This window comes from Rhinoraja longicauda, chromosome 12 (assembly GCF_053455715.1).
Source record: "Rhinoraja longicauda isolate Sanriku21f chromosome 12, sRhiLon1.1, whole genome shotgun sequence".
Classification (NCBI taxonomy): domain Eukaryota; kingdom Metazoa; phylum Chordata; class Chondrichthyes; order Rajiformes; family Arhynchobatidae; genus Rhinoraja; species Rhinoraja longicauda.
The window spans coordinates 28,147,655-28,175,207 of record NC_135964.1 but is presented as its reverse complement, the minus strand read 5'-3'; the positions used below and the strand labels follow the sequence as shown (position 1 = coordinate 28,175,207).

Sequence of the window (27,553 nt, the reverse complement as noted above, 5' to 3'; positions counted from 1 at the left end):
AAAGACTGGGATCCTCCTGGTGCCGTCAGACCACTGAGAATACACCAGGACCATCCCTGAGTGGGAAGGGTCTCTTCCCCCTCTCTATTCCCACACTGAGGAGTGGGCGGGCGGCACTCTGTCCCCTCACCGAGGGGTGAGTGTGTGACTCTCACCAAATTAATATTCAGGTCAGGAAGCTTGCATGGTCTTTCTTGCCTTTGGTCTTTTGTGGATCTCCATGGCAATGTCTCACACTGATTCCCTGACATCAGCAGAAGCACAGCGCATCTGCAGGGACTGTGTTTACTTAGCTCAGCATGGCAGGGATGTTATGGGAATGGCAATATGTTTACTCTCACTGAGACTGGGTGGCAGATACATGCAGCCATCTCTCGAGCAATTTTAGCTACTATAGCATCACTGCCAACATTGCGGATTTGGGGAACTGACATATATAGAGACCAGTGCGTTAAATCGACTGCGGTCTAAACAACCTCAGGGTCCTTCATTAGTTGGCAAGTAACACCTTCAAACCTTGAGATCCAAGTGACTCACCGAGAGATCTGTCTCGTTCGTCTCGCCTTTCCTTGGCCAATCTCTGGCGATCATCTCTCTTTGATGGTTGGACATCTGAAAATACAAAGAATTCTCAATGTTCTACCAAGGGAAATCGTGTGTGTGCGCAGTAACAGTGAATCTCAGCGCTCCCTCCTCAAAGGTCAATGGTTCACTGTGACATGGACTTTGGCTGTGAAACTACAAGGTCGAAGAAAATTGGCACTCAGAATTGGTGCTGGCAGATGTGTTTGGATGAATCCTTGACCTTAATTCTGCTCTTGTTTTCACAGAGCACTCATTTATTACCTGAGACATGCCCTCCGTCGATTTCCTTTTCACTCTCTGACCCTACCCTTTCCCTGTTTATCTGCTTGTAGAATATATTTTTTGTTTGCTGCTGGTCCTCCCTCACATTCTCTCTCAACCCCATTCTTACTTCCTCTCCGACCTTCTTGCGATCAGATTGATCCACATGTGGACAACCTGACATTTGTCACGTGCTTTGTGCTCCTGCTCAACTGTCTTCTGCATCATCCATGGATCTCAACGTTTTACCCCCTACACTTGTTCTTGTACCTAGACTGTAGCTTTCAAAGTCTCTCATTGCTCTAATGGCAGTGCTGCCTGTCAGGTTTTGATTACAGCGTGCCTCGACCGAATCGGTGCCCGTCCCATTTCACTCTCCTTCAATTGACTATATCTTGAGTGGACTATCTTGAGTGGACAATATCCATGGCAATTTTATACCATTATCTTATGATTGCCGTTTCCGAGATGTTCCCGCATAGATTTGTTCCAGCCCTGGTTTCATTTCCAGAACCATGTCCTGTCGAGAGCAAAGTTGTCAAGCAAGTTTTCCAGTTGCCAAATGACAATATTAAACACGCAACAGTGCTTACAGCCCAATCATGTTTCAGTCCTCTTCACAAACACCTTAGCACTGGTATCAAAAGCACGTGAGCTGTCCCATGGATTAGCTCGATATTGTCATAGTCATGGGACCATAGCCTATAACTAATGTGCTGCTCCTCCCTGTTCATTCTTGGGCTCATTAAACTATTTGTTGCAGGTGCTTCAATTATTATAGGAGTGAGTTGTGACTACAAGCTCCTAACTTTGAGGTGCGATCAACAGCAACAGTAGAAACCTGTGCTACTAGAACTTGTAGTCTCACAGCCCAGTGTATCCCTCACTCAACCACAACCAGCAAGTTTTCAAACCAATCCTGGTGTAACAAGGAGTGAAGTAGAGCTGGTGTTCTGAACAACAAGGTGCTAACCTGGTGAAGCTGCCACACGGGGCAAAAAGCAGCTGCTAAACAGCAAAGGCAGCATGCAATGAGCAGTGCCAAACAGTCCCATAACCAATGGATCAAAAGTTGTGCTATTCAGTGGTGAACGGTTAAGCAGGTGTCAGGAGGAGGAGACCCTGGGAACATTCTCGTTCTCATAATGGCAAGGAATAGCCTGCTAGTGCCAAAATCAAAGCTGAAACATTTGCAATCTCTTCCAGTCCTAGATTCCAATTGGACTGAACATCAGCACTTCCTCTTGAGGTCACCACAGTCACAGAAACCGGACTCCAGACAATTCAATTCACTCCACAATACACCAAGAAACTGTTGAGAACACTGGATGCAGCAAGCGCTGTGCGACTAGACGCCATCCAAAATGAAATACAGAAGAATTGCCCTCCAAGTTCATTTGCACCTCCTCCAACTTTATCTATTGCATTTAGTACTTTCAGTGTGTACCTCCACATCAGTGCGACCAAACATAGACTGGGCATCTACAAATACATTACTGGTCCTTCATCATTGTTGGGCTAAATCTTGGAACTCCCTTCCCAACAGTACTGTGGGAGCCCTTCGACCAGAAAGACTGCAGCAGTTCAATAAGCTCACCATAACCTTGTCAAGAGGGTAATGACTGAAGAAACACGGAACTGTGGACATTCTTTTACAAAAAAATACACAACATGCTGGAGGATCTCAGCAAGTCAGGCAGCATCCCTGGAGGACATGGATGGGTAACGTTTTGTCCTTACTGGCTTTACTAACACCACTCACGAAATGAACAATTAAAAAATCATTGTTGGAAGACTTCAGCAATTTCCCTATTGTAGACAGCTCTGTAAATATGGAAACCGCAGAAGCTGTAATATTGAGTAACACATAAACTACTGGAGGAACTCAATGAATTACCGTTATCATCTATCATCTCCCCCCTCCCCCCGAGTTCCTCCTGCTCTTTGTATTTTAGTCCTGCAAACATATCCTCTTCCCTGTTATTAAACCACGGTCGCCCTATGATAATAAACAAATGCCTCTGTGAATGATGCCCCTCAGAACCGATCACCTCTACAGTAACTGTTCCTGTCGCTCCTTCTGCAAGGATTGACCCTGAGTCTGTTCCTGTCGTCCCCATCCTTGCAATGCACAATTGTCCCCGAGTTATAATGACCCAATGGCCAATGTTTTGTGCAATGAATGTCCCCGACGTCTGCACTGACCCTTCTCACACGGAGCAGGGACAGTACGTGCAGTGACCACCAACACCGGCCGTGTCACCGTGACCAGGGCTTGCAAGAGGCGGCCCGCTCTCCCTACCTGAGCGCCGGGGAGAGGCTGCCAGCAGCCCCGCCATCTTCACCCGGGTTGTGTCGTGTCGGGTCGGTCCGGGCTCTGCCTCCTCCCTGCACCCGGAGAGCCCCCAGCCCGCCGCGCGCCACTGCGGCAACGCGCCCGGGAGTGCGCGTGCACGCGCGCGTACAGACCCCGGCCGCGCGCAGGGGGCGCGTGCACGGTGCACACCTGTGGTTGTGCAGGGGCGCGTGCACGTTGCACACCTGTGTACAGGGTGCGCGTGCACGGTGCACACCCGTGTCGTACAGGGTGCGTGTGCACACCTGTGTTTGTGCAGGGGGCGCGTGCACGGTGCACACCTGTGGTTGTGCAAGGGGCGCGTGCACGGTGCACACCTGTGTCGTACAGGGTGCGCGTGCACGGTGCACACCTGTGTTTGTGCGGGATGCCGTCTGACTGAAGTGCACAGGAGCTGTCCCCGATAGTCCGCTGTCCGATGGTTCGGGAATCCCAACCTGCACTTCTAGATCCCTCTGCTCCACAACACTCCCCAGAGCCCTACCATAAGGCATGGAGCAAGGAAGATACAGGAGGACCCCATAGCAATGATAGCAGTTCAAGCTAAAATACCAACAAAAAAATTGCTGAGCAATTTTAAGCTCTAATTATTCTCAGTTCAACATTTATTGCAATGGCTTCACAGAAAGTTGTCCCAGGTGAGAATAACACTACAGAGCTCAAAGTCGTTGGTGTCACTGGAGATTTTATGGAGCCAATCACAAGACCCCCCTGGTTCTAACAGATTCATTTCCAGGATTTTAAAAGAGGTAACTAGAGATATAATGAATGCATGAGTGATGATCCTTCAAAACTCATGTAAATCCCAGCGAGGCAGATGTAGCAAACGCAATATCCTTATTTAACATGGGAGAGAGGAAAAATAAGCCATATATCAGCTAGCCTGACTTTAGTTGTCAGCAAAAATATCTGTGAGGAAAGAGCACATGGAAAATTATGGTGTGGCAGGATCACATGCTTTGATAAAAAAGTTGTTTGGCAAATCTGAGTGATTTTTAAGGGTATAATTGGTAGTATGAAAAAGGGAAAAGTATTAGATTTTCAAGCACATTTCAAGGTTGTTTCAGGTTCATAGGGTTGGTGCAACATATTGGCAAGCAGAGGGATTGGTTAAAGGTCAGATGAAGGAATGGGAATTAAAGGGGTGTTTCTGGTTGTCATTCTGTGGCTTGTGCAATCCCACATAGATCAGCTCTGTGCCCTCAGCTGTTTGCCATTTATATTGAGGACTTATATGGAGAGACAGCGTCAGATCTAGATTTGTTGATGTACTGAGCCAAGTGGGAAAGTGAGCTGTGAGGAGAATTTCAGGGGGATGCAGTTCACTGAGTGCAGCCGAGCTAGTGACAGAAAAAATATAATTAGAGGAATCTGAAATGAAAATGAAACCATGGAGATATCTGCAGGCCAGATATCCCCTGCAGAGAGAGCAGCAGAGTTAATGTTTGGCTGATGACCTTTCATCTGAACTGAGAATAATTAGAGCTTAAAAAGAGTTAAGGTCTGCAATAGGTAGAGGCAGGGAAGCCCGAATCACAAAGCAGTGTGAGAGAGGACGTCGCTGGGAGAGTCAAGATAGGAAGGGCTATTCTGGCAGTGGTGCAAGTGGGAGAGGTTGGAGCATTATCCCAAACTACTGTTGGAATGTACCGTGAGCTAGTGTACATGCTGATTATCTGAAACTGTTGAGCTCTGGGGGCTGAAAGTTTGTACCATACCCAGTTGACAGATATAAGTGTTCCGTGGGCTTACATTGACCACTGCCAAGTTTTTCTCTTTTAGAAAGTTTTAGATTAATGCAGCAGATGGACAGACTCTTTGGCCCACCATGTCCATGCTTACCTTTAAGTCTCATCTATACCAATCCAGCACTTGGCCCACAGCCTTCTATGTCCTGGTGATTTAAGTACTCATCCAGATACTTCGTAAATGTTGTGAGACTACCTGCCTGCACATCTTTTCACGCAGTGCATTCTAGTTTGCAACCACCCTCTGAGTGAGAACATTTTTCCTCAGATCCCCCTTCAACTCCTCACCTTTGACCTATGCCGTCCACATCTAGATGCCTCCGTTATGGAGAAACCCAACACTCACTATTATCCACTCATAATTTTGTACACCTCTGGCAGGCTCTGACACCTCAGGCCTCAGCCTCCTCCACTCCAAGAAAACAAACCCAGCCCCTCCATTTGTTTCTCATGCTGAAACGCTCCAGCCCCACCAACGTCCTGTTGCATCTCCTCTGCTCTTCCCACCACAATCATGTCCTTTCTATGGTGTGGTGACCAAAGCTGCACAAAATATACTCCAGCTGTGGCCTAAACAGTGTTATATAAAGTTGTACCATCACGGCAATTACAACCTGGTTTGACAACTTCTCAGCCCAAGACCGCAAGATATTGTAGGTGGGGAGAATAAATGAAACAGAGCGAGGGCAGCACTGGAACAAGTGGGTGATTGGTAGGCAGAACATCTCAGTGGGCCGAAGGGCCTGCTGCCATGCTATATGTCTCCATGAAAGCAAGAGCAGGGTAGAAATTGGCAGCACTGATGGCAAACCTTTCCAGTTCAGGGCGACAGCAGGAAGCAGTATCGGATCAGTCGTCATTATAGCGGCTACCAGGACTGAAAGCAAACAGGACTGAGGCAAGGAATATCCCACCCACCCCACAGGCACTAGAAGCAGGCAGTGGAAGGTAAACTTCTTATGAAATCATGCCTATTTCAGGCACATGCAACCTGGAAAATGGGTCTTATTGCCTTTCGCAGCCCATTCACACCTGCCCAGCTCATTCCCTGCCCAGTACTCATAGGGTGTGGTCAGGTTTCAGCCAAAGAGTTTAGTGTGATCATAAACAGAAAATTATAGAGGGTTTAGTAAGGAAATGCCTTTTATTTGAAAAAGGTGATTGAAGCAAAAATAGAAATTGGGATTGGTGTTGCTTTATTATTGTCAACTGTGCTAAGATGCAGTGACAAACTTTGTTAGAGTGCAATCCATGTCAAATCATACAATACATGACTACATGTACAAACCATACACAGGTTCAACAGCAAAGAGAAAAATACCAGATTGCAGCACATAGTGTCATCACATTATTGTGTGGCAGCTACAGAGAAGGTAAAAAAACAGTGTAGGTAGGGTGTGAAATTGTGATTACACCCTAGCTTGTGGGAAGACCGATCCGGAGATTGATAACAGTATAACAGTGGAAAAGTAGCTGTTCCTGAGTCTGAGGTCAGTGACAGTTGTATTTCTCTCCCATATTTTCCTGGGACACTTTCAGATAATCATTTGACCTGCATCACATCATCCCACACTCAGCATCTGCGTAAAATTATCCCCTACAATGGTTGCTCCCTGTCAATCTATTCCAGTGTTGGAGAACACACAACTGATACTCTAACTGGGCCAATCTCTCGGCAGGTGGGCAGTGCCTGACTTAAGAGCTATCTTTAGTTTTTGCCAGGTTTCCAGAAGCTCTTATTTTGTTTTAATCCCCCTTTGCTTTGGCTTTGTTTCAGGAAGCGGGGACAACCTCATGGAAACGCTTTGGAAATAGAATATGTCACGTAGCAAATGGACTTCTGTCCACACCCACTCGGGACATAGTGAGTCATACACCGCCAGAGCACTAACTATTTCAATGAAGCCAAGCTTTGTAAGTATGATTCTACAAAAGAAGAAAAGAATCTACTTAACATTTGAGTTTTTTTCAATAATAATTTATTTTGATGGCCAAGTTTCCTTCCAAAAGTGCTTATTGTTCTCAATATTGTGGCTCGCAGGCAGATGAAATATACAATATGCATTCAGTGATAATGGGCAATCAAAAACTCCAGTAGATCGATCAAGGCTGCTGCAGACAGTCCAGTTGCAATGACATCCCTCCCCGACCCACTGTCCAAAGCGCCTCTCCTCCAATTCCTCGTACTCCCCAGTTATACGACCCCCTGAGAGAGACAAAAGAAAAGATTTTTAACAGTGCTCGTTGGGAGGAAGCATTTTAGAAAAGCTCCTCTCTGATTCCTGGTGGGCATATTCCCAGGCGGTACAAGGGCCGTCACCCAAACCATGGGCAGTCATGGTCTGGAACTAGTCACTCAGATAGCTAGTAGACAATCTGAAACGTTAACAGAAAATGCTGAGACACTCAGTACTGGGTCTTACAGTAGGTCAGTACTGGGAAATTTGTTTTAATTGCAAAGGAGGAGGGACGGGCTGGATCAGACATGCAGGATAAGTTATCTGGGGATTGGGAACCTGTGTTCAATGGTTACGATGGACAACTATAAAGACAAAAGCAGATTTCAAGCAGAGGAATCCTCAGTTATGGTAGAAAGGCATTGGATCACATTTATTTTAGAGGTGGGAAGGAATATAAGCTGTGCATAAGCTAATTGTTATTCGATGAGACTGAGCTACTATTTCCAAAAATACCCCAGCTGATTACAGTGGGCAGAGAATGCCGATATCAATAGCCAATCCACATAGGTTTCAAGCTGTCGATGAGGCACTATATATAACAAACGAAGCAGCACAGAGAGCTGTTCCTGAGGGATTAGCTGCCCTCCCTGATATAGTCCCCAAGGCAAGCGGCGGCACTCATCCCCAGCAATGGAACTCTACAGGTCTGCCATGGTTCTGGGGGGAGTGGGCGATGCACTGGGCTACAGGAACTCCAGGTGGGAGGACTGTCCCTCAGGTGTGGTCATTCTCTCAGAACTGAAGGCTCTCGGTGGATTGGAAGGGATTACATTATCGGTGGATGACTGGCCTGTCAGCGACGATACAGTCATGCACATCGTGACAGCACAGGCACTCGTGTCAGGTAAGAATTCAACAAGAACAACTTTATGCCTCCTCTCAGGTCCTCGCAAGAATTCAGTGCCCAATACCCAAGGGTCACTCAGTATGTTTAAGCACGTTCTCTCTGTGACTGCGTGGGTTTCTCCCAGGTGCTCTGATTTTCTCCCACATCCCAAAGAAATGCGGGTCAGTTGGTTAATGAGCGTCTAAGTGTGGATGAGTGGTAGAATCTAGGGGGGAAGGGGAGGGGGATGTGAGGAGAATAGAATAGAATGGGATAGGGAGCATTAGAATAAAAATGGGGGCTTGACGGTCAGCAGAGATCCAGCGGTCAAAGGACGTGTTCTGTGCGGTATCTCTATGACTCCATGACAAGAAATGTCTTGCATATCTGCTGTGCTTTTTCTGACCTTGGGATAGTCCCAAATCACATTACTGCCAAATAACTACTTTGAAGTGCAGTGACTTTGATCTAGAGGCACCCAACATGTTCGGCGAGCTTCCATAAGGTTTGGACCATTTGTTTCGGCGATGAATGAGGGATAACTTTCAGTAGATGTTGCCGGTTCTGCCAGGAGCCTGTATTTATTATCTGGCCGAAAAAGGCAAACTGCCTATTTGAACTCCTGCAAATGATATAGAAACATAGAAACATAGGTGCAGGAGTAGACCATTCGGCCCTTCGAGCCTGCACCGCCATTCAATATGATCATGGCTGATCATCCAACTCAGTATCCCGTACCTGCCTTCTCTCCATACCCCCTGATCCCTTTAGCCACAAGGGCCACATCTAACTCCCTCTTAAATATAGCCAATGAACTGGCCTCAACTACCTTCTGTGGCAGAGAATTCCACAGATTCACCACTCTCTGTGTGAAAAAAAAAGTTCTCATCTCGGTCCTAAAAGACTTCCCCCTTATCCTTAAACTGTGACCACTTGTTCTGGACTTCCCCAACATCGGGAACAATCTTCCTGCATCTAGCCTGTCCAACCCCTTAAGAATTTTGTAAGTTTCTATAAGATCCCCCCTCAATCTTCTAAATTGGTGGGATTCCCTTCAGCACAGGGAATATACCGCAACTAAGTGAGTAAATCATTGCACATTGTTTGCATTTCAAGGCACATCAGATAACAAATAACAGCAGTAGGTTTTCATCACAGAGTGACCTTTCTGAGCCAACATAAGCGAATGAAGTACAGCCAAGCACATTGTGTTTCTTCCTCTTCCTCCCTGATCCGTCACTCTCCCTCTGCCCATCGTAGCTCACTGCAGTAGTGGTGGTCATGCCATTGGATTGTAATCCCATGGTGACAGAATGTCATGTGGCGATGGATGTAGGCCTTCATTCAGTGATGACTCATCACCAAACAGTCAAATGTCTTCTTGAAGAGATGGGTCTTCAACTGACTCGTACTCCCCAGTTATAAGACCCCCCTATACGAGTTCTTGTTCATCAAAAAATAGTGGAAGAACTTTTCACAACGGAGGATCCTCCACAGATGTGACAAGATCCTTGTACATCTGGAGGACATCAACATCATTATCGCCTCCAAACTTGTTTTCAAACTCAGGGAACTGGGTTTAAGCTCATCCCTATGTGGCTGGATCCTTGACTTTCTCATCAACAGACCACAATCAGTACAAATTAGCAACATTGCTTCTTCCTCGATAACAATCAACATAGGAGCACCCCATCCCCCCTCCCCTGCTGTGTGCTCAGCCCCTTGCTCTATTCACTCTAGTCTAGACACATGACTCTAGTCTAGACACATTCACTCTAGTCTAGACACACCCAATCCCCCACTGACTCATGCACCTTTAAACAAACAGCATGCCATCTTTAATATACTAAAACTCAGAAGAGTATATATGTTTGTAACAGTGATTTCGGCTGATTTCGGCAAAAACGGTGAACCGTAGTGCCACGATTTTTGCACCGCCTTAATCACGACGCTGAACGCTGCTGGAAAATGATATTTTTATTTGATTCGGTCGTGTATTTTTTAAGTTACAGAGGTTTTAGTAAAAAAAAAATAATTCCAGCCGTTTTTTCCATGGCCTTCAGCGTGTGACGTCAAAATGCCCATGTGAGAAGAGCTCGCCCAACCCCCCTCCTACTGATTTATTGAAGGCTTTCAGCATGGTGCGTCTGTGCGTATGGGCTCCCCTCTCCTCGCTCCCCTTGCTTCTCTCCTCTCTCCCACACCTGGGAGACCCGGGTGGGGAAAGGGGGGGTTGGGGAGAGTAAGAGTGTGTCTGGGGGAGAGAGAATGGTGGCAGGGTCTGAGAATGGGGACTGGGGAGGGGGACAACAGGGGTCGTCCGGAGGGGGCTTGGTGGTGGGGGAAATAGGGGTACTGGGAAAAGGGGAGGTCGTGGGGAAAGGGGGGGGTGTGGGGAGAGTAAGATTGGGGTTGGGGGAGGAGAGAATGGGGGGTGTGGGAATGGGCCCAACGGGCCCTCTTTGCTAGTAATCCTATAAAAATAGGCTGCCCGGTTACTAAGTGGGCAGTCAGATGGTTGACATCCTGATTGTTCCAGCCGTTGTTTGCAAATAAAGGCTTTTAACTTCTTGAAGAATTCTCCGTGTCATCTGCTTCATTTTGAACACCGGTAACCACGACAGTAGCTCCTTCAGTGACAGACTCCTTCACCCTAAGTGCGTGAAGGAGAGATATAGGAGGTCCTTCCTTCCTGCTGCGGTGAGAATGCACAACCAGCACTGCTCCCAGCAGACGAGTCAACAATAACAGCTAAGTTTAAGTTTAAAGATCACGAAGCAGCAACTCCTCAAGAAATAGTTATAAATGTCAATTATCAACTTATCCAAGAAGTTGAACAAAAATAATTGTTTGCAAACATTTTATATACGAAGAAATCGCAGAGAGTTATGAACACTGCCCAGTCTTGCACACAGAATCTGCCTTTCCCAAAATGGCACTAAAATTTACCCATGCCCTACTACGGTTTTCGGAGTTGAGTGGTCTATCTTGGTACTCTAGTATCTTTGGTACTAACGTTTCCACCATCAAAATGATTTTTAGGAGACTCGACCAAATGGATCCGTTGGGCCCAAACCTCTCCTGCATTGGTGCAGCACCCTCTCCTCCCCACTCCGCTCTCCTCCCCACTCCGCTCTCCTCCCTCTCCCACCACCCCCCCCCCCCTCCCTAGGAGATAGATTTAAACTTTAAAATGTGAATAACTTTAAAAATATAACACCGATTTCAATGAAACTTCCATTAGCACCAAAGGGACGACGGTGAGTAAGGTGGGCCTAAAATTGTCGCGCTATCGTGTACCATTTTGTCTGTAGTTCAGGAACAAACAGACAAACAAACGAGAGTTTTAATATAAGAAAATAACTGCAGATGCTGGTACAAATCGAAGGTATTTATTCACAAAGTGCTGGAGTAACTCAGCAGGTCAGGCAGCATCTCGGGAGAGAAGGAATGGGTGACGTTTCAGGTCGAGACCCTTCTTCAGACTAATGTCAGGGGGGGGCGGGACAAAGAAGTTTTAATATATAGATGCTGCCTCAAACTGTTGACTTGGATATTGGCAGCTTAAATTCCCTCATGCAACTACCTAATTTCCCTCCTGCAACACTTCACATGCTACTACATTAGAATCACCATAAGTTGCAGATTGGTTTCATTTATGTGCACCCATTTTATTGATTGATTGTTTTGCTGACAGATCGGGACCAGGACGTTACTGCAATAGTTGCCAACAAAGAAGCAAACTATTGGCTGATTACTAATTTATGCAAATATAAATTACGCCAGGAATGATAGAGGAACAGAAACTATATTTCTCCATCATTAGTAAGTTTCTAAATGACGGGAAAAGATTGCTAGAGCTTGTGTTTAATTCCGTTCTGGATTTGATAGAGGGTCGAGGACCTAGGGTTTGGTCGGCCTGACTGAAAGGTGTCTTGCTGTGACTGGGGAGCGGCGCGGCGGCAGTTGAACGATAAGGCTATACTTTTAAGGATCATTTCTATAGTCTGTGACTAGAGAAATCGTGTACTAAAGAGTAAGGTCTCACCAACCACGATGAGGAGCTGCAGCGTTCCCTCCTGAGCGCGAAGCGGTCCTCCGGCTTTGTTTTATACAAGTGCCGGTGGATATTGATGACCGTTCCCTGTCCCCATTACGGGGGCTGCGGAGGGAGGAAACGCAGTCTGAGTGGTTGGCCTTCATTATAACGAATAATAGATGAACATTTGTCACTGAGCACCCATTCGTGACACTTAACCTGGTGTTGAACTCAGCTTCTTCCGCTAGTTAGTTACATTTACAAATAGCTCAAGGATCAGTGAATCAACACTGTAGAGGGAAGGAATTACCAACCTGCTTCAGTTGATAATTGAGCACTTTGTGTTTTGCCCCAGATTCCAGCATCTGCAAATTCTTGTATCAACTCTTTAATCAAAATTTGATTTGAAACAGGAAAGCTTCTGGAGGCTTCATTAAGCACAAGCATCTATAAAGGGCCAGGGTTGTTGGCCCAGCATGTCCCAAGGGTCTGTGCTATTTATCACAGCCGTCCCAGTACCTCACGGAGGGTCTTGCAGGCTGGGGTCTGCATTTCTCAGTGCATTCTTCACAGCTATATTCACCACATTTCTTACGCAAATGCTAACTACAATTAGCATAATTTGTAGGAATATTGCCTCGATGTTTTGATAGTCAAAATAGATAAAAACCACAAAAAGGTGCTGGAATCTGGAGCAAAATATAAACTGCTTGAGGAGTTCCCTCACAGAGGCTGCTCAACCCCCTGTGTTCCTCCAGCATTTTCTTTTGTTTTTATTCTTGAATTTTGAACTTGTCTGTACTTTAGCCAAATCACTTTAGTTGAGTCTTTTGAAAGGCACCTGCCCATCGACCCTTGTTTAAGAGTTGAGGACTGCCATTCTCAAAATGACATGCGTGATATCCTGAATATCACTGTTCACTTTCAGCCCGACATTGGAATCCTGTTTTACGTGCACTTATCATTATTTGACCGAGGCTCTTGACACCCAGAATAGCATGGAGCAGATTAGAACTCAGGCAACATGGGTGAAACAGAGAGCATACCCATGACTTTGTAGACTTCTTCCTCAAATTTCTCATCCCTTTCATTGGATTGTTGAATTCTCTTCTGTTCTTTACATCTCTCTGCCCTGGATTATGGTCTCACTCTCTGACTATTGAGTCAAGTTGGGTTTGTTGTCATTTGTATAATGATGGTGAGGTGCAGATACAATGAAAATCTTGCTTGCAGCAGCATTGTAGCACATAGGCTCAGAAAACACCCAAACTATAAATTATGCATAAATTATATTATATGCATTTCTACGATTTTCCTCTAGCCCACAAAATGTATAGAAAAACATAGAAAAATAGGTGCAGGAGTAGGCCATTTGGCCCTTTGAGCCAGCACTGCCATTCAATATGATCGTGGCTGATCATCTAAAATCAGTACCTTGTTCCTGCTTTTTCCCCATATCCCTTGATTCCTTTAGCCCTAAGAGCTAAATCAAACTCTCTTTTGAAACATTCAATGAATTGTCCTCCACTGCCTTCTGTGGCAGAGAATTCCACAGATTCACAACTCCCTGGGTGAAGAAGTTTTTCCCCATCTCAGTCCTAAATGGCCCACCTCTTATTCTTAAACTGTGGCCCCTGGTTCTGGACTCCCTCATCATTGGGAACATTTTTCCTGCATCTAGCCTGTCCAATCCTTTAAGAATTTAATATGATTCTATAAGATAGAAACATGAGCTATGTTGCTGTTTGGGTTCTTGCTAACTGTCTTTGTCGAAAACCAAACATGAGCGCATGCCAATAACTGAGTGACTGGAGAAATAGCCATGAAGACATTCCCATTGCCCCCCCTCCTAGTCTGGCTGACATTTGAACCTTGTTGGAGCCAACAATTGCAATAGTCACTCACTCTGGGGCGATCAAACTGTGCCTCACTGGTCAACTTCAACAGATTCTCATGTCCATAACTTCCTCATTCCTTTTCCAATTTCTTCCTCTCTCAGTGGGTAACTCAGTTTGTTGTTCTTTTTTCGGACCTTCCAGACATATGATTTGCCTCGTGTTTCAAGTCCCATTTCACAGAGAAGGTGTTTCAAGTCCCATTCACATAGGATGAGAACCTGGATCAAACTCCTAATCCCAAGCCTCCAACTGACCTTCTCAGCTATCTTGAGAAGGTCAGTTGGAGGCTTGGGATTAGGAGTTTGTGATACCTTCTCAGCTATCTTAATGTTTCTGAACATGCCACAGGAGAAGTGCCCTGGGTGAAGAAGTTCAGGGTGAGGACTAACAGCTGTAGATGAGATCGTTGGAAGATTGTTTTTCATCTGGAGGGGTAGTTGGAGTTTGGAACACATTCCCTGAGGGGCTAGTGGAGTCAGCGACTCTCACAACATTGAAGAACAACTGAGGCGAGCACATATCGCAAGTCCTGGTTAATAGGATTCGTATAGATGGGAGCTATGGTCAGCATGGGCAGGGTAGGCTGAAGAGCCTGTTTCTATGCTTTAGACGGTCTGGGTTTCCTTATACACAAGAAGTTAAAGTGCAGCAGGTAATTTGGGGAGGAACAGGAACGTGACCCTCTATTAGAAAAAGGTCTCAAAGAAAAGGAGCATGGTAGTCATGGTAATTGTGCAGGCCTTTGGCAAGAGCCACCTGAATTATTGGATAAATATTTGGTATATTAAGCGAGGGAAGCATATACTTTTCACAAAAGGGAGTGCAGCAAAGGTTCACCAAAGACACAAAAGACTGCAGTTGCTGGATCTTGAACTAGGCACAAAGTGCTGGAGGAAGTCAGTGGGTCAGGCAGCATCTGGGGAGGGAAATATCAGGTGACATTTTGGGTCAGAACCCTTCATCAGACTTACCAGACTGGTGCTGGGGACAACAAGTTTGTCGTATGAGAGATTGAAGACTGGTACACATTCTTTAGGGTTTAGAGGAGAGAGAGGGTATCTTACTAAATCTTGCAAAATTCTTAAAGGACACATCAAGCTGATACAGGAGAATTGTCCTGGTTAGGATGGTGTGGAGTGGGCATGAAAGGTGCATCCAATGGGGAACCATTCACACAGAGTTTTTGAACATTTGTTACTGTTTTAATTGGATTCTCAGACTTCTGGTCCCTGGACGACCTCTACCGTGAGATGGTGAAGGTTTATGTTGAGATTGTGGAGAAGATCAACAAGCGTCAGACAGACCCAGCCACCATTGAAGGCTGCACTCAGCTCAAGCCGGACAACTACCTCCTGGGCTGGCACACGCCCTTCAACGAGAAAGGTACGGGCCGAGCTTCACACTGCACAGGGTTCTTTCACAACAAGGCAGCTCGGCAACTGATGTGGCTCTGACCTCTCTCCACCCTTTAGGGTCAGGATATGGTGCAGCCACAAAGGCCATGTGTGTGGGCATGAGGTACTGGCAGCCTGAGAAACTGGACAACCTTGTGCAAGTCAGCATTGAATGTGGCCGGATGACTCACAACCACCCTACAGGTAATCAACCACGAACATCACCCCGGGAACTTCACCCCAGTGACGTGCCCCTCGGGACATCACCTTGGGGACATCACCCCCAGGAACATCACTCCAGTGCCCCAGGTACATCACCCTCAGGGGCATCACCCCGAAGTACATCACCCCCAGGTACATCACCACCAGGTACATCACCCCCAGGTACATCACCCCCAGGTACATCACCCCCAGGTACATCACCCCCAGGTACATCAACCCCAGGTACATCACCCCCTGGTACATCACCCCAGGTACATCACCTCAGGACCATCACCCTGCAGACATCACTTCAGGTACATCACCCCCTGGGAAATCAGGCCCAGGAACTTCACCCCCAGGTTTATCATCAGGTCATCAGCCCAGGTTTACCAAACCAGGGTCATGACCCCGCAAATCATCACCTCAGAGTTATCACCCCGGGACGTCCTCCTGCGGTCATCATCACATGATCACCACCGGGTCATCATCACCGGGTCATCATCCCAGGGTCATTACCCCGGGTCATCTCCCAGGAACACCACAAGGGTCATCACTCAGGGTCATTACCCTGAATCATCAGCTCAGTTACCATTTTGGGGTCATGAGCCCAGGTCATCACACCAAAGACATCACCCCAGCGTTGTCACCCTGGGTCATCACCCCAATGTATCACCCAAGGACATCACACCTGACTCATCACCCATGGGTCAACTTTCCAGAGTGATTCCCCACAATCATCATTCCAGGATCACCACCACTCCAGAGACTTTACCCAGAAACATCACCCTGGAGCCACCATCTGAGGGTATTCACTGCAGGGTCATCAACCAGAGTTACCACCCAGAGCCATTAACCCAGGTCATCACCAAAGGGCATCATCCCATTTATTTACCCCAGGGTCATCCCTCCATATCATCACCCTGGGTCATTACCTCATGGTCATCACCTTGGGTCACAAACTCAGGTTGTGATCTATGTCATCACGTTAAGGTCAACATCCCAGGGATATTTTGTAAATTCCAAGTACTGTATCCAGTTAGCAAGTTCATTAAGCTGCAGCAAGTAAGAATTTCATTGTTAATGTGGAGATACATATAGTCCCATTAATTTCTCCTATACTTTTACACATTAGGCTCCTATAATGGAAGGGAAAGGAGCAGGGGAACTGGTGGGGTGTGAGGTGGTATGAGAAATGTGTGTGCACGGGATTGGGGTGGCAAGGGAAAGAGGGGTACAGGGAAAGATTTCTCCCGCTATCTGCCATCTGTCCTGCTCCTTTCTCCTCCTTCAACCACTTTCCCATCCCCGAGCCCCACATTTTCCTTTTATTCCCCCCTCTTTTCACTCTGGCTTTACATTTACCTTATCTGAGACCCTTTTGTCTCCTCTTCACTCCCATCTGCCAATCACCATCCCCCCCCCCCACCTCCCCCCCCCTCCCCCCCCCCCCCCACCCCCTCCACCTCCCATCTGATTCCATCTATCACTTACCAGGCTTTCTCCTGTCCCCACCTCTCTTATCCAGTATTTTCTCCCTCTACTCCAATGTCATAAGATCATCAGATCATAAGTGAAAGGAACAGAATTCGGCCCATCAAGTCTACTCCGCCATTCAATCATGGCTGATCTATCTCTCCCTCCTAACCCCATTGTCCTGCCTTCTCCCCATAACCTCTGACACCCAACTCCAGCGTCCCAACCCGAAACCTGTCTGTCCATGTCACTCCACAGATGCTGCCTGACCTACTGAATTCTACCAGCGGTTTATTTTTGCTGAAGATTCCAGCGTCTGCAGATCGTAGAGTCTCCATTTTGTTTAACGTAGTCCTCCAACCAGTAAGCAGGAAATAGAAAAGCCAATTTGTTCGCATGTTGCCAAGGCATATACAGAATAAAATGGTCAGATAAAGATCTTATCTAATATCCAACAGAATAAAACATAATATTTAACAAACTCCAAACAGATATTCATCTATGAATAGAGGAACGGGAATTGATTAAGTACTCCTCAAGACTGAGTTAACAAGACCAGACCATGACTGATCTGTAAACTAAATTTAGTCATTCTCAATATCCTCATATTCTCTTATGACATTGTCCCACTCTGACAGCATTACCTGCCTTTTCCAGGTTTGTGTCTTCCGCAGCACATAGAAGAGATGCAGAACTTTTTTTACTGAAACTCTGGGCTCTAACTCTGTCCTCTAGAAACACCAACAGTAGATGTACCCTACAAAGTGACAAAAAATCTTGAATATTTGATCAGCATCCTATCACATTGCAAGTTCCGGGCTTTACTGTCCTAATTTAAGTAACTTCTCTTTGTAGCTTATCCTCCAGCGTGTTCCGAGTGAAGAAAGTTCATGCATCTCTGCCTGAAAGGCCATCCCTTCCTTTGGGTCTGTAATTCTTGTATCTAACTGCATTGCACCCATTGCCTCTTTGCTGCCCATTCACTGCCCCTCACTACCACATCCACTGCCCCCTTACTGCCCTCTCACTACTGCATCCATTGCCCCCTCAATGTCCATCATATCCACTTGAGAAGGTGGATGGAGTATTGGTTTAATATCAGAAGCAACAGGATTAGCTGTCTGGTCCTTCAAACCTGGCCTGAGGGGACAGGGCCCTATGGCAGTGCTGCACTACGCAGGGGCTTCTGTCTTGATTTTTAAGCACATTTGTCTGGAGTTGTCAATCTACACCACTTACAATCCTCCATTGTTCCCGTCCGCCCTCCATACCTCCCTGTTTTGGTTGAAGGTAGACACAAAATGCTGGAGTAACTCAGTGGGTCAGGCAGCATCTCAGGAGAGAAGGAATTGGTGATGTTTCGGGTCGAGACCCTTCTTCAGACCCTTTTTGGTTGTTTGCTTCACCTTCCTGTCACCTCTTGCTTCACCTCTCCACATCACCTCTTTTTATCGGCTATCTCCCCTCTACTATTTCTACTGATGAAGGGTCCCAACCCCAAACATTGTCTGATTCCCTCCAAAGATGCTGCCTGACTCGCTGAGTAATCCAGCACTTGGTTTATTGGTCCAGATTCCAGCATCTGGAGTATCTTTTGTCTCCTAAAAGTCACCGCTTGTAATTTTGGTTGCCATTAGATCTGAATTCTTGGTGGGTTAATTGGCCATTATAAGTCACAGTTTGTGTTGGTGAGTGGTGGAATCTGGGGAATGTGGGAACAATAAAAATAGGAATAGCAGAGGATGAACATAGAGGTATGCTTTGTGGTTGGCACAGACTTAGAGGGCGGCACAGTGACGCAGTGGTAGAGTTACTGCCTTACAGCGCCAGAGACCCGGGTTTAATCCTGACTATGGGTGCTATCTGTATGGAGTTTGTACGTTCTCCCCGTGACCTGCGTGGGTTTTCTCCGGGATCTCCGATTTCCTCCCACACTTCAAAGACATACAGGTTTGTAGGCTAATTGGCTTGGTATAAATGCCAATAGTCCCTCGTGTGTGTACGAGTGTGTTAGTGTGTGAGGTTCGTTGGTCGGCATGGACTCTGGAGAGAGAAGGGAATGGTGTAGAGAGAGGTAGTGGATGGTAGTTCTCTAAACTAAACTAAAAAAGAGCTTGTTTTTTATGCAGTGTGGCTCTAATTGTCAAAGCACTGACCAGCGAGAAGAGTTTTCACTGTATCAGTTCCTTACAATTTTAATCTCCTTCTAACTGTGTCAGTACAGTAGTGCAGTGCCCAGCTCCTACTGTTCTGCAGTCCAGGTAGCCATGCGATGGCTCCCTGCTGTCTCTCCTTTAAGACCATGACTTTCTTCCTGATGGTCACCGTCATACTCCAGTTGGAGTGGCTTTGCACTACTTTGGAAAGTTACTAATGAATCAGTCACGGCTCATGTGCTCCAGCTTTTTTCCCCTGTCTGTACCAGGCTTCCTTGGATCACTGTGCACAGCGTTGTTTGCGTCCTACGCCATCCAGCGCAAGCCGGTGGTGGAGTGGGGACGGGAGATGCTGAAGGTTCTCAGTGTGGCTGAGACCTACTGCAGGAAGACCATTCGGCACATGGCAGGTAAGAGCAGGGCTGGGGTGGGGGAGGGCGAAGTTGGTGGGTGTGGGCATAGGGGGAGTAGTCAAATGCAAGGTCACAGCTGGCAGTGTACCCAAAACCTGCACCCACCTTTCACATACTTGCTAACAATATAGAAGGCAGCCATTTGGCACCGTCCATGTTCGCACTGAAAGCAGTTCTGCTAACTGCAATACGCTCACAACCTATTCTCTCTCACATTCCCATCAGCACACACCCAATCCATCTGCCACCCACCCACACTGGGGGCAATGTACAGCGGCCAATTAACCCATTGACCCACACATCTTTAGGACATGGGTAGAAACTGGAGCACCCAGTGGAAACCCATGCGGTCACAGAGAGAACATACAAATTCCACACAGGCAGCCATGATTACAAAAGTGTTGGTTTTACATGTTCTTTGTGTGAATGTGTGGGATTCATTCCACATCTCAAAAACGTGTGTGTCATTAGCCACTGTAAATAGCCTATGGGGTATTGGAGAGTGGTGGAATCTGGAGGGAGTTGATGGACAATGAGGAAGAATTGGCTAATGGGGTTGCCCTAAATGACTGGATGGTCTGAAGAGCTTCCTTCCATGTTTTGAGTAAATATGAATGTGTACCCGTGTGACCAAGATGTGGCGAACACTCAGGGATGGCACAAGAAAAGTTGGAAATGTGATTAGGTTTTGGTGAGGATAAGCAGCTTGGGGTCAAAGTGCCAGGGTCAAGGTAGGGCAGAGACAAAGCCGCACACTCAGGCATGACTGTGCATTCACACACTTCATGTATACAGGCACTCACCCACATTTCTACACTTGGGCACATACCTCAGTCGAAGGCTTCCTTCCCCCTCCCGCCAGTATCTTCACCAGAATGATCAATTGGCAAAGGGACGAATGGCCTAATTCTGCTCCTATGTCTTTTGAATTTATGAGGTCAGCTGTGGGTGAAGGAGGCTGTCAAGATCAGGCCATCGACAACTGAAGGGGCAAGTGGGGGTGGGGGGGGGGGGGGAGGGCAGCAGCCTGCCTCATCAGATGGCCCCATCTCTCAAACCACAGTGCGGTCACCCCTGTCCTAGCTTTTCCCAACACTTCCCGAGGGCCTGTAATCAACCAAAATAGGGAATCTACCCAAAATTACACAGCATCCTTCTAACCTTGAAAAGCCAGCTGTCAGACCAGAATTAAATTTGATAATTGGATTAGCTAGTCAGCATATCAATATAAAATGTGAGCCAAATCTAAAAGTAATGCTGAGATTTCTCCAAAATAATATCACTGTAACAAATGAGACTATATGGGCTGGGTCTTGAAACAAGGAACTGCAGATGCTAGTTTATACCAAAATTAGATACCAGGTGCTGGAGTAACTTAGCAGGTCAGGCAGCATCTCTGGAGATCCTTTTTCTCCAGAAATATCCTTTTTCTCCAGAGATGCTGCCTGACCCGCTGAGTTCCTCCAGCATTTTGTGTCTATATGTGGGCTGGGACTGCTTTCCCTGGATCAGGGAGGTTGAGGGAAGGCCAAAGAGGTTTATAAAATCATGGATTTTACCTTGGATAAGGTGAGAGGCCACAGTCCTTCCGCCAGAGTAGGAGTTAAAATAAAACCTCAGCAAGAAAAATATTTTAATGTGTCGGGGATATTGTGATATTGGTTGAGAGAATGGCCAGATTAAGATGTGCCTCTTTCCTTAGAGTACCAAGAAAATTGGTTTTATTTTGAAACTAAATGGCAGTCGTATTTAGAAGAGAGAGGAATTGCCCGGGAGGAACAGAATACACCGACATTTCCCAAGAATTACGATGCAGAGAAAAGAGATCAGGTTGGTTAATTTAAAGTGCTCTATTTCAAAACTCGATAAGCTAGGTGTCAATGGTATGGATTTCGGGAGACAGGTCCTTAGTTAGCAGAGAATCTTGTGAAATTGCCACCCAGTGCCCACATTTTACCCACTCCTGTATCATTGTGGGGGGCATGGTCCGTGGATTTGTGTTCACCCTGTAGGGAATCATTGTTGGTGCTTCCACCAGGAGATGAACCTGGGTTTGGGGTAGGGCATGGGTCAAATGGACATTATTCCCACACTGTAGGTTCGGAGTGAAGCTCTAACGCATGTCACTGGAAAGGACATTGTGTACGGAGAGGTCGTGATACTGCCAAAAATGATCCCTTGTGCCATATTCCAAAGCAATTCATCAGGAATCTCACCAGCATGGCTCGAAGAAAACTGAGGTTGGCTGGTATCTGATCAGCTGTGTGGGGGGATCAATGTGTGTCAGAGGTGGTATGCGCTGTGCTGGGGGATCAACGTCTTAGAGGTGGTATGTGCTATGCTGCATCTCTGGTGCACCAATGATGGAGAAGGGGCACCTCGGATGGCATATTTACCCCGATTGGAGTGTTATTGCAGTTTTACTCATCCAGGAAGCGTGGGGAATCCCATCACACTCATGCCCAGTAGATGGTGGAACTGTTTTAGGGTGGAGAGTCCCTCACTGCAGGAGACAACTCCTCTCATCACTTTATGCGTCGAGTGTCTGTTCTCCAGGACGTCAGTGAAGGGTAACCTGGTCGTGGAAATGTCCCTGGGCAGCAGGGGAGGTGTTTCAGCCCCCTTCTGAAATAAATTTCCTCAGGTGAGAGTACGGCTCATCACTTAGCAGCCCAAGACCATGTTTAGTTGGTTGATAGACACAAAATGCTGGAGTAACTCAGCGGTTCAGGCAGCATCTCTGGAGAGAAGGAATGGGTGACATTTCGGGTTGAGACCCTTCTTTAGTTGGTTGATCAGAGAAACATAGAAAATAGGTGCAGGTGTAGGCCATTCGGCCCTTCAAGCCAGCACCACCATTCAATATGATCATGGCTGATCATCCAAAATCAGTACCCCATTCTTGCTTTTTCCCCATATCAATCTGATGTTTGCGATGTCGAATGGTCACAATTCTGTTGACAACTCAGAAGTGGGACTCAGAACTCAGAAGTGGGACTCAGAAGTTTGATCCCTATCCTCAAGTCACAAAGACCAACTTTCCATGGATGCTCTGGGATACTCTGGACAATATGCTCTGATATGCTCTGGCTTGCTCTGTATCTTTGCTCTGTGATGGTTTAGAAGTTTGCATTGGGATGAATTGAGAAGGTGCTCTGGACTGGTTTGGGCTCTTTGCTTTGAGTTGCACAGGTTCCTCTGCTCTTAATAAGTCAGCGTTGGTTTATTTGTCAGCATAGTGTTTGGGATAGTTTGGTATGAGAAACAAAGAGTGACAGATATGGATGTACTCAATCTACCGGTACTCAGAAGGGATGGATAAATTGCATAAATTAAGGATCTTAAATTAAAAAAATTAAGGACAAAAGAATGATAATGTGGTCAAATTAACTCATCAAAGGTCTACAAGGAATGGAGCTCAGAAGGTGTGGGTGGGCGGAGAGGACATGATGCACCTATGATAGCCTACGATGCCCTCCTGTCTGCTGGCAGCAACTGGACAAACCTGTGTGACCATGCCATGTTCCATGGAGGTAAGAGGATTTATTGTCACCATGATCATTCATCCTGACATTCTCAGTAATCAGCAAAGAGGACATCAGAGATTCAAAAACGCAAGACATCTTGGACCATCCTTCAGGTAGTAATCATGGTAATGTTGCAAATAAATACATTTCTGCACTATTTAATTATCCCACACCCGCTCCCTCTACGAGTGATAAATTCATTTATACCAGCTTCATGTAGACCTATCTCATCATGAACATTAAAAATTACATCTTTGGAACTTTCCTTTATTAGGCAAGGAAGTTTAATGTATGCTTTCCCCAGTTTTTAATATGCACTATCTGAATGGTATAAAATGCCCAATCTTCAGTTCAGTCCTGGCTGACCTGTATCTAAACTCTAAACTCCAATTACTTATGTTGCTCCATTCCCCTGAAACCGTTACCACACAGTATCGGATCCGGGTGCCTGGAGCTGAGGCAGCAACATTACATACTGTAAGAAGGGCAGAGCTGACTCCCCCTTCCCTTCCCTCCCCCCACCCCCCCACCCAACCCCCACCCCCACCCCCACCTTGCTGCCTGAAAGATCTTCAGCTGCATCAGAGAATCCATTTGTCATTGCGGATGGCACGATGGAGTCACTGCCTCATTGTTCCAGAGACCTGGCTGTGATCTTGACCTTGGGCACTGTCTGCATGAAGTCTGCACGTTCTCTCAGTGACTGCGTGGGTTTCCCCGGGTGCTCCGGTTCTCTCTCACACAAATGCACCAGTTGTTAGGTTAATTGGTCGTTGGAAAATGGCCCAATCTGTTGGAGAATTGATGGGGGGTTGTTTTTGAATTGATGGGAATGTCGGTGAAAACAAATGGGCTCCTGTGTCACAATAAGGAAACCGATTGGAGTGTTATTGCAGTTTTACTCATCCAGGAAGCGTGGGGAATCCCATCACACTCATGCCCAGTAGACGGTGGAACTGTTTTAGGGTGGAGAGTCCCTCACTGCAGGAGACACCTCCTCTCATCATTTTATGCGTCGAGTGTCTGTTCTCCAGGACGTCAGTGGAGGGTAACCTGGTCGTGGAAATGCCCCTGGGCAGCAGGGGAGGTAACCATCATTATCGTCTCTCTCCTCTACCCTGAACAACCTTTGCCCTGTGGAAGGCAGACGCTAGCTATGAGACCATGAGCACAGCATTCACCGCGCCAGGAAGCAAAGACGTGACCAACCTCTTCCTTCACTCCAACAGGACAGAGTGGGGCCACCGGCTCCATCGCTGGCTGCCTCTATGGCCTACTCTTCGGAATGACAAACGTTCCCAAAGGACTGTGCCAGAATCTGGAGTTCAGGGAGACACTGGAGGAGCTAGCAGCAAAGCTGCATAAAGCAGCCAATGCGAGTGAAGGCCCCTGACCGCTGTCATGGGAATGGGGAGTGGTATGGACCCAATCACTGGGCTAGGAGAAGGTCATTTAAAACATATTCAGATTTCCAGACCTTTCTCACTGACAAATCTGTTTTACTAATAAAAAGTGTTACTGACATTAAAAATAGAAAAATAACTAACAATGAGCGTGGCTTTAAATGGCGTGCTTTAAAATACAAACTGCGTGTAAGAAAATAACTGCAGGTGCTGGTACAAATCGAAGGTATTTATTTCACAAAATGCTCGACGTTTCGGGTCGAGACCCTTCCTCAGACTGATGTCAGGGGGGCGGGACAAAGGAAGGATATAGGTGGAGACAGGAAGATAGAGGGAGAACTGGGAAGGGGGAGGGGAAGAGAGGGACAGAGGGACTATCTAAAGTTGGAGAAGTCAATGTTCATACCGCAATATTAAAATACAAACAGCTGGACGATTCACTGGACTTCTCAACGCTAGACCCTTGTCAGCAGTGATGTGCGAAGTGGAACTTCTGTTGAATGTTTAGTGAGATGGATTCAGAGTACGTACCATATACCATGGCCTTCATTATGTACATTTTACAGTGGCCAATTAACTTAACCATGCTTTATAAGCTTGATAAAGTTCCTGTTTTCAGTACAGTTTAAAGAAGGGCCCCGTCCCGAAATGTCACCCTTCCTTTTTCTCCAGAGATGCTGCCTGACTGGCTGAGTTACTCCAACACTTTGTGTCTATTTCAGTACATAGTATGTATTTCACAGTGTACATTGTGCTTGCTTTACTATATGTAAAGTGTACCGTGCATTTGCTTGGACCAGGCAACAAATATTAATCTGGGAGTGAGACCACTGTCCTCTCATTAAACCCCTCTGCCCCTTTCTCTCTCCTAATAAGTACCCTGATTATCTCACTCACAGCCTTCTTCCCTCAATAACCCTCAACCCCCATTTTCCTATCTCTTGGCCCCTCCCCCCAGCTCCTCCATCTGCCCATCACCCACTCGATACCCTCACCCTGCATTACTCATCCCGCTCCTGCCTGTGTTGCCACCACCTTCCTTCAATCCCACCCTCCTTCAATCTCACCCTTCACATTCCTATCAGATTTCATTTGTTCCCCACTTATCGCCTCCCAGCCTCTGTCACGATCTGTACCCTTCCTTCTCCACCTGAATTTATGTGCCAGTTAACTTGTCCTCCTGCATCCACTTACTACCTCTCACCACCTCTTTATACTAACCCGAAATGTTGTATACCCATTTCCCTCCACAGATGCTGCCTGGTCAGCTGAGTTCTTCCAGCACCTCTTCCTACATATTCCAGCACCTGCAGTTCTCCCACGTCTTACATCCTTACAAACCGAGAGCAAAATTGATTTGACTTCACTTTAAAAACATTAAATGTTTACTGCACCGTATAGTTGAGGACACATTGTATAAAGCTAGCTGGTCCCATTGTGCACTGGAGATTAAAGGGTAATATAACATGGTGATAAAGAGTGAAAGCTTTGATGATATAGAGATCCAATCTGTTCTCTGCCAGGGAGCTAAAATCAAGATGGAAAGCTGGAAAACTCAGCTTCTGCAGAAAGCGTTAGCATTTCAAGTTGATGAACCGTGATAAAAATGTTTTATCTTTCAGTTCTGATGAAAGGTGATCAGTGTGAAATGTTAACTGCCACGCTCTCTGCGAGTGTGCCGGACATGCTAAAGTTCTAGCATTTGCCTTTGTTTCTGATTTTCGACACACAGTTTTTTTTATCCACACAAAAAAACATTGAAGCTGCAGAGCTCGGGGCAGTGAGGATGGGAGAGGCAAGGATGGTATGGCAGGGAACCTGAGAGCAGGCAAAAGGGGTGAGGCATCCATGGCAGTAGAGGTAGGGGAGCGTGGAGAATGGGCCACTACGTGACGGGTAGATAGAGCAAGGCAGGGGAGATGGACCAATTCAAATTTCAAACCAGGGGTCAGTAAACTCTGTCAGAGGAAGATGTAGTAAGCTCCACACCAACCAGGTTCCAAATGAATGATGGACCAAGCAGAAAGGAACAAGAGGGTATTTGTTGGTCCACACTGCTCCATCCTGCTGTTGCCATGCAACAAAGCTTGCTGCCTGGATATTTTATTCTGCAGTCAAAACAAACGCTGGAGGTAGGTGGAGGTAGGGAGGTGGGGCGGACGGGGCAGCGTGTGTGGAGCGGAGGAGGACATACAATCTATATAATGCATCTTTGCCTCTCACTATGATTAGAAGGTCGAAACAAAGAACTGCAGATGCTGGTTTGCAGAAAAGGACAAAATCCAGAAAATAGGAAAAAAAACTGTAGATGCTGGTTTAAATCGAACGTAGACACAAAATGCTGGAATAACTCAGCGGGATAGGCAGCATCTCGGGAGAGAAGGAATGGGTGACGTTTCGGGTCGAGACCCTTCTTCAGACTGAAGGGTCTCGATCCGAAACGTCACCCATTCCTTCTCTCCCGAGATGCTGCCTATCCCGCTGAGTTATTCCAGCATTTTGTGTTTACCAGAAATAACTCAGCGGGTGAGGCAGCATCTTTGGAGAGCCTGAATGGGTAACGTTTTTGGTCCGGGCCCTTCTTCCGATAGAGATGCTGCATGATCCGCTGAGTTATTCCATTACTTTGTGTCCTCACTATGATTACCTTAACACAATCTCCCTCCCTCCCTGACTCTGAAGGAACATGACTACCTCTGAGTTTCCTTCTCCTTACACACCAACTTGGAGTGGACATCCGTGACAGATGTATTACGGACATTAGATTAAAATCTGGAACTTCTGCCCCAACAAGGGGTGAGAACCAGAGCAGCAAATTTGGGAGGGAAGGGGGGCGGGGGAGGAGTGTGTTTTAAACAAATTGGAAATGTATGGATGATGTTACAGGGAAGGAGAGCATAGTTACTGAAGTCTCCAGAAAAAGTCATTGGACAAAGTTTAAGAAGGGGATGAGAGTTGAAAGTCAGGCAAAATGGTGCCCAATTTGGGGGTGGAGGGGGGAGAAGAGGGGTGGCGAATACTGAACTAAAGGTG

General features: G+C 46.6%; 2 protein-coding genes and 1 non-coding gene across 8 annotated transcripts in view; 2 read left to right on the top strand and 1 right to left on the bottom strand.

Annotated features, from left to right (window-relative positions):
- Positions 1–3,305, bottom strand: part of LOC144598835 (MAP7 domain-containing protein 2-like) — a 76,513-nt gene extending 73,208 nt beyond the window's left edge. For all 6 annotated transcript variants that reach the window (XM_078409317.1, XM_078409314.1, XM_078409319.1 and 3 more), the window contains exons 1-2: positions 3,149–3,305; positions 538–612 (exon numbers count right to left, since the gene is read on the bottom strand). In XM_078409317.1, the coding sequence (XP_078265443.1) occupies positions 538–612; positions 3,149–3,185 (112 nt within the window). In that variant the 5' untranslated portion in view covers positions 3,186–3,305. The remainder of the gene's footprint in view (positions 1–537; positions 613–3,148) is intronic.
- Positions 3,306–7,820: 4,515 nt separating this feature from the next.
- Positions 7,821–24,579, top strand: adprhl1 (ADP-ribosylhydrolase like 1). The gene is made up of 7 exons (XM_078408717.1): positions 7,821–8,034; positions 15,172–15,336; positions 15,426–15,551; positions 19,447–19,587; positions 21,293–21,420; positions 22,991–23,123; positions 24,347–24,579. The coding sequence occupies exons 1-7, from the start codon at positions 7,821–7,823 to the stop codon at positions 24,508–24,510; spliced, it is 1,071 nt and encodes a 356-aa protein (XP_078264843.1). The 3' UTR covers positions 24,511–24,579.
- Positions 11,992–12,209, top strand: LOC144599036 (small nucleolar RNA U3). Its single transcript, XR_013547951.1, has one exon. It is a non-coding gene; the product is annotated as a small nucleolar RNA U3 (small nucleolar RNA).
- Positions 24,580–27,553: the final 2,974 nt, after the last annotated feature.

Coding starts and splice junctions, on each gene's coding strand:
- adprhl1 (XM_078408717.1), top strand. CDS start 7,821: ATGGAACTCTACAGGTCTGCCATGGTTCTGGGGGGAGTGGGCGATGCA. Junction 15,552..19,446: donor GACTCACAACCACCCTACAG/GTAATCAACCAC, acceptor TGTCTGTACCAG/GCTTCCTTGGATCACTGTGC. Junction 21,421..22,990: donor ATGCAGAGAAAAGAGATCAG/GTTGGTTAATTT, acceptor AACTCATCAAAG/GTCTACAAGGAATGGAGCTC.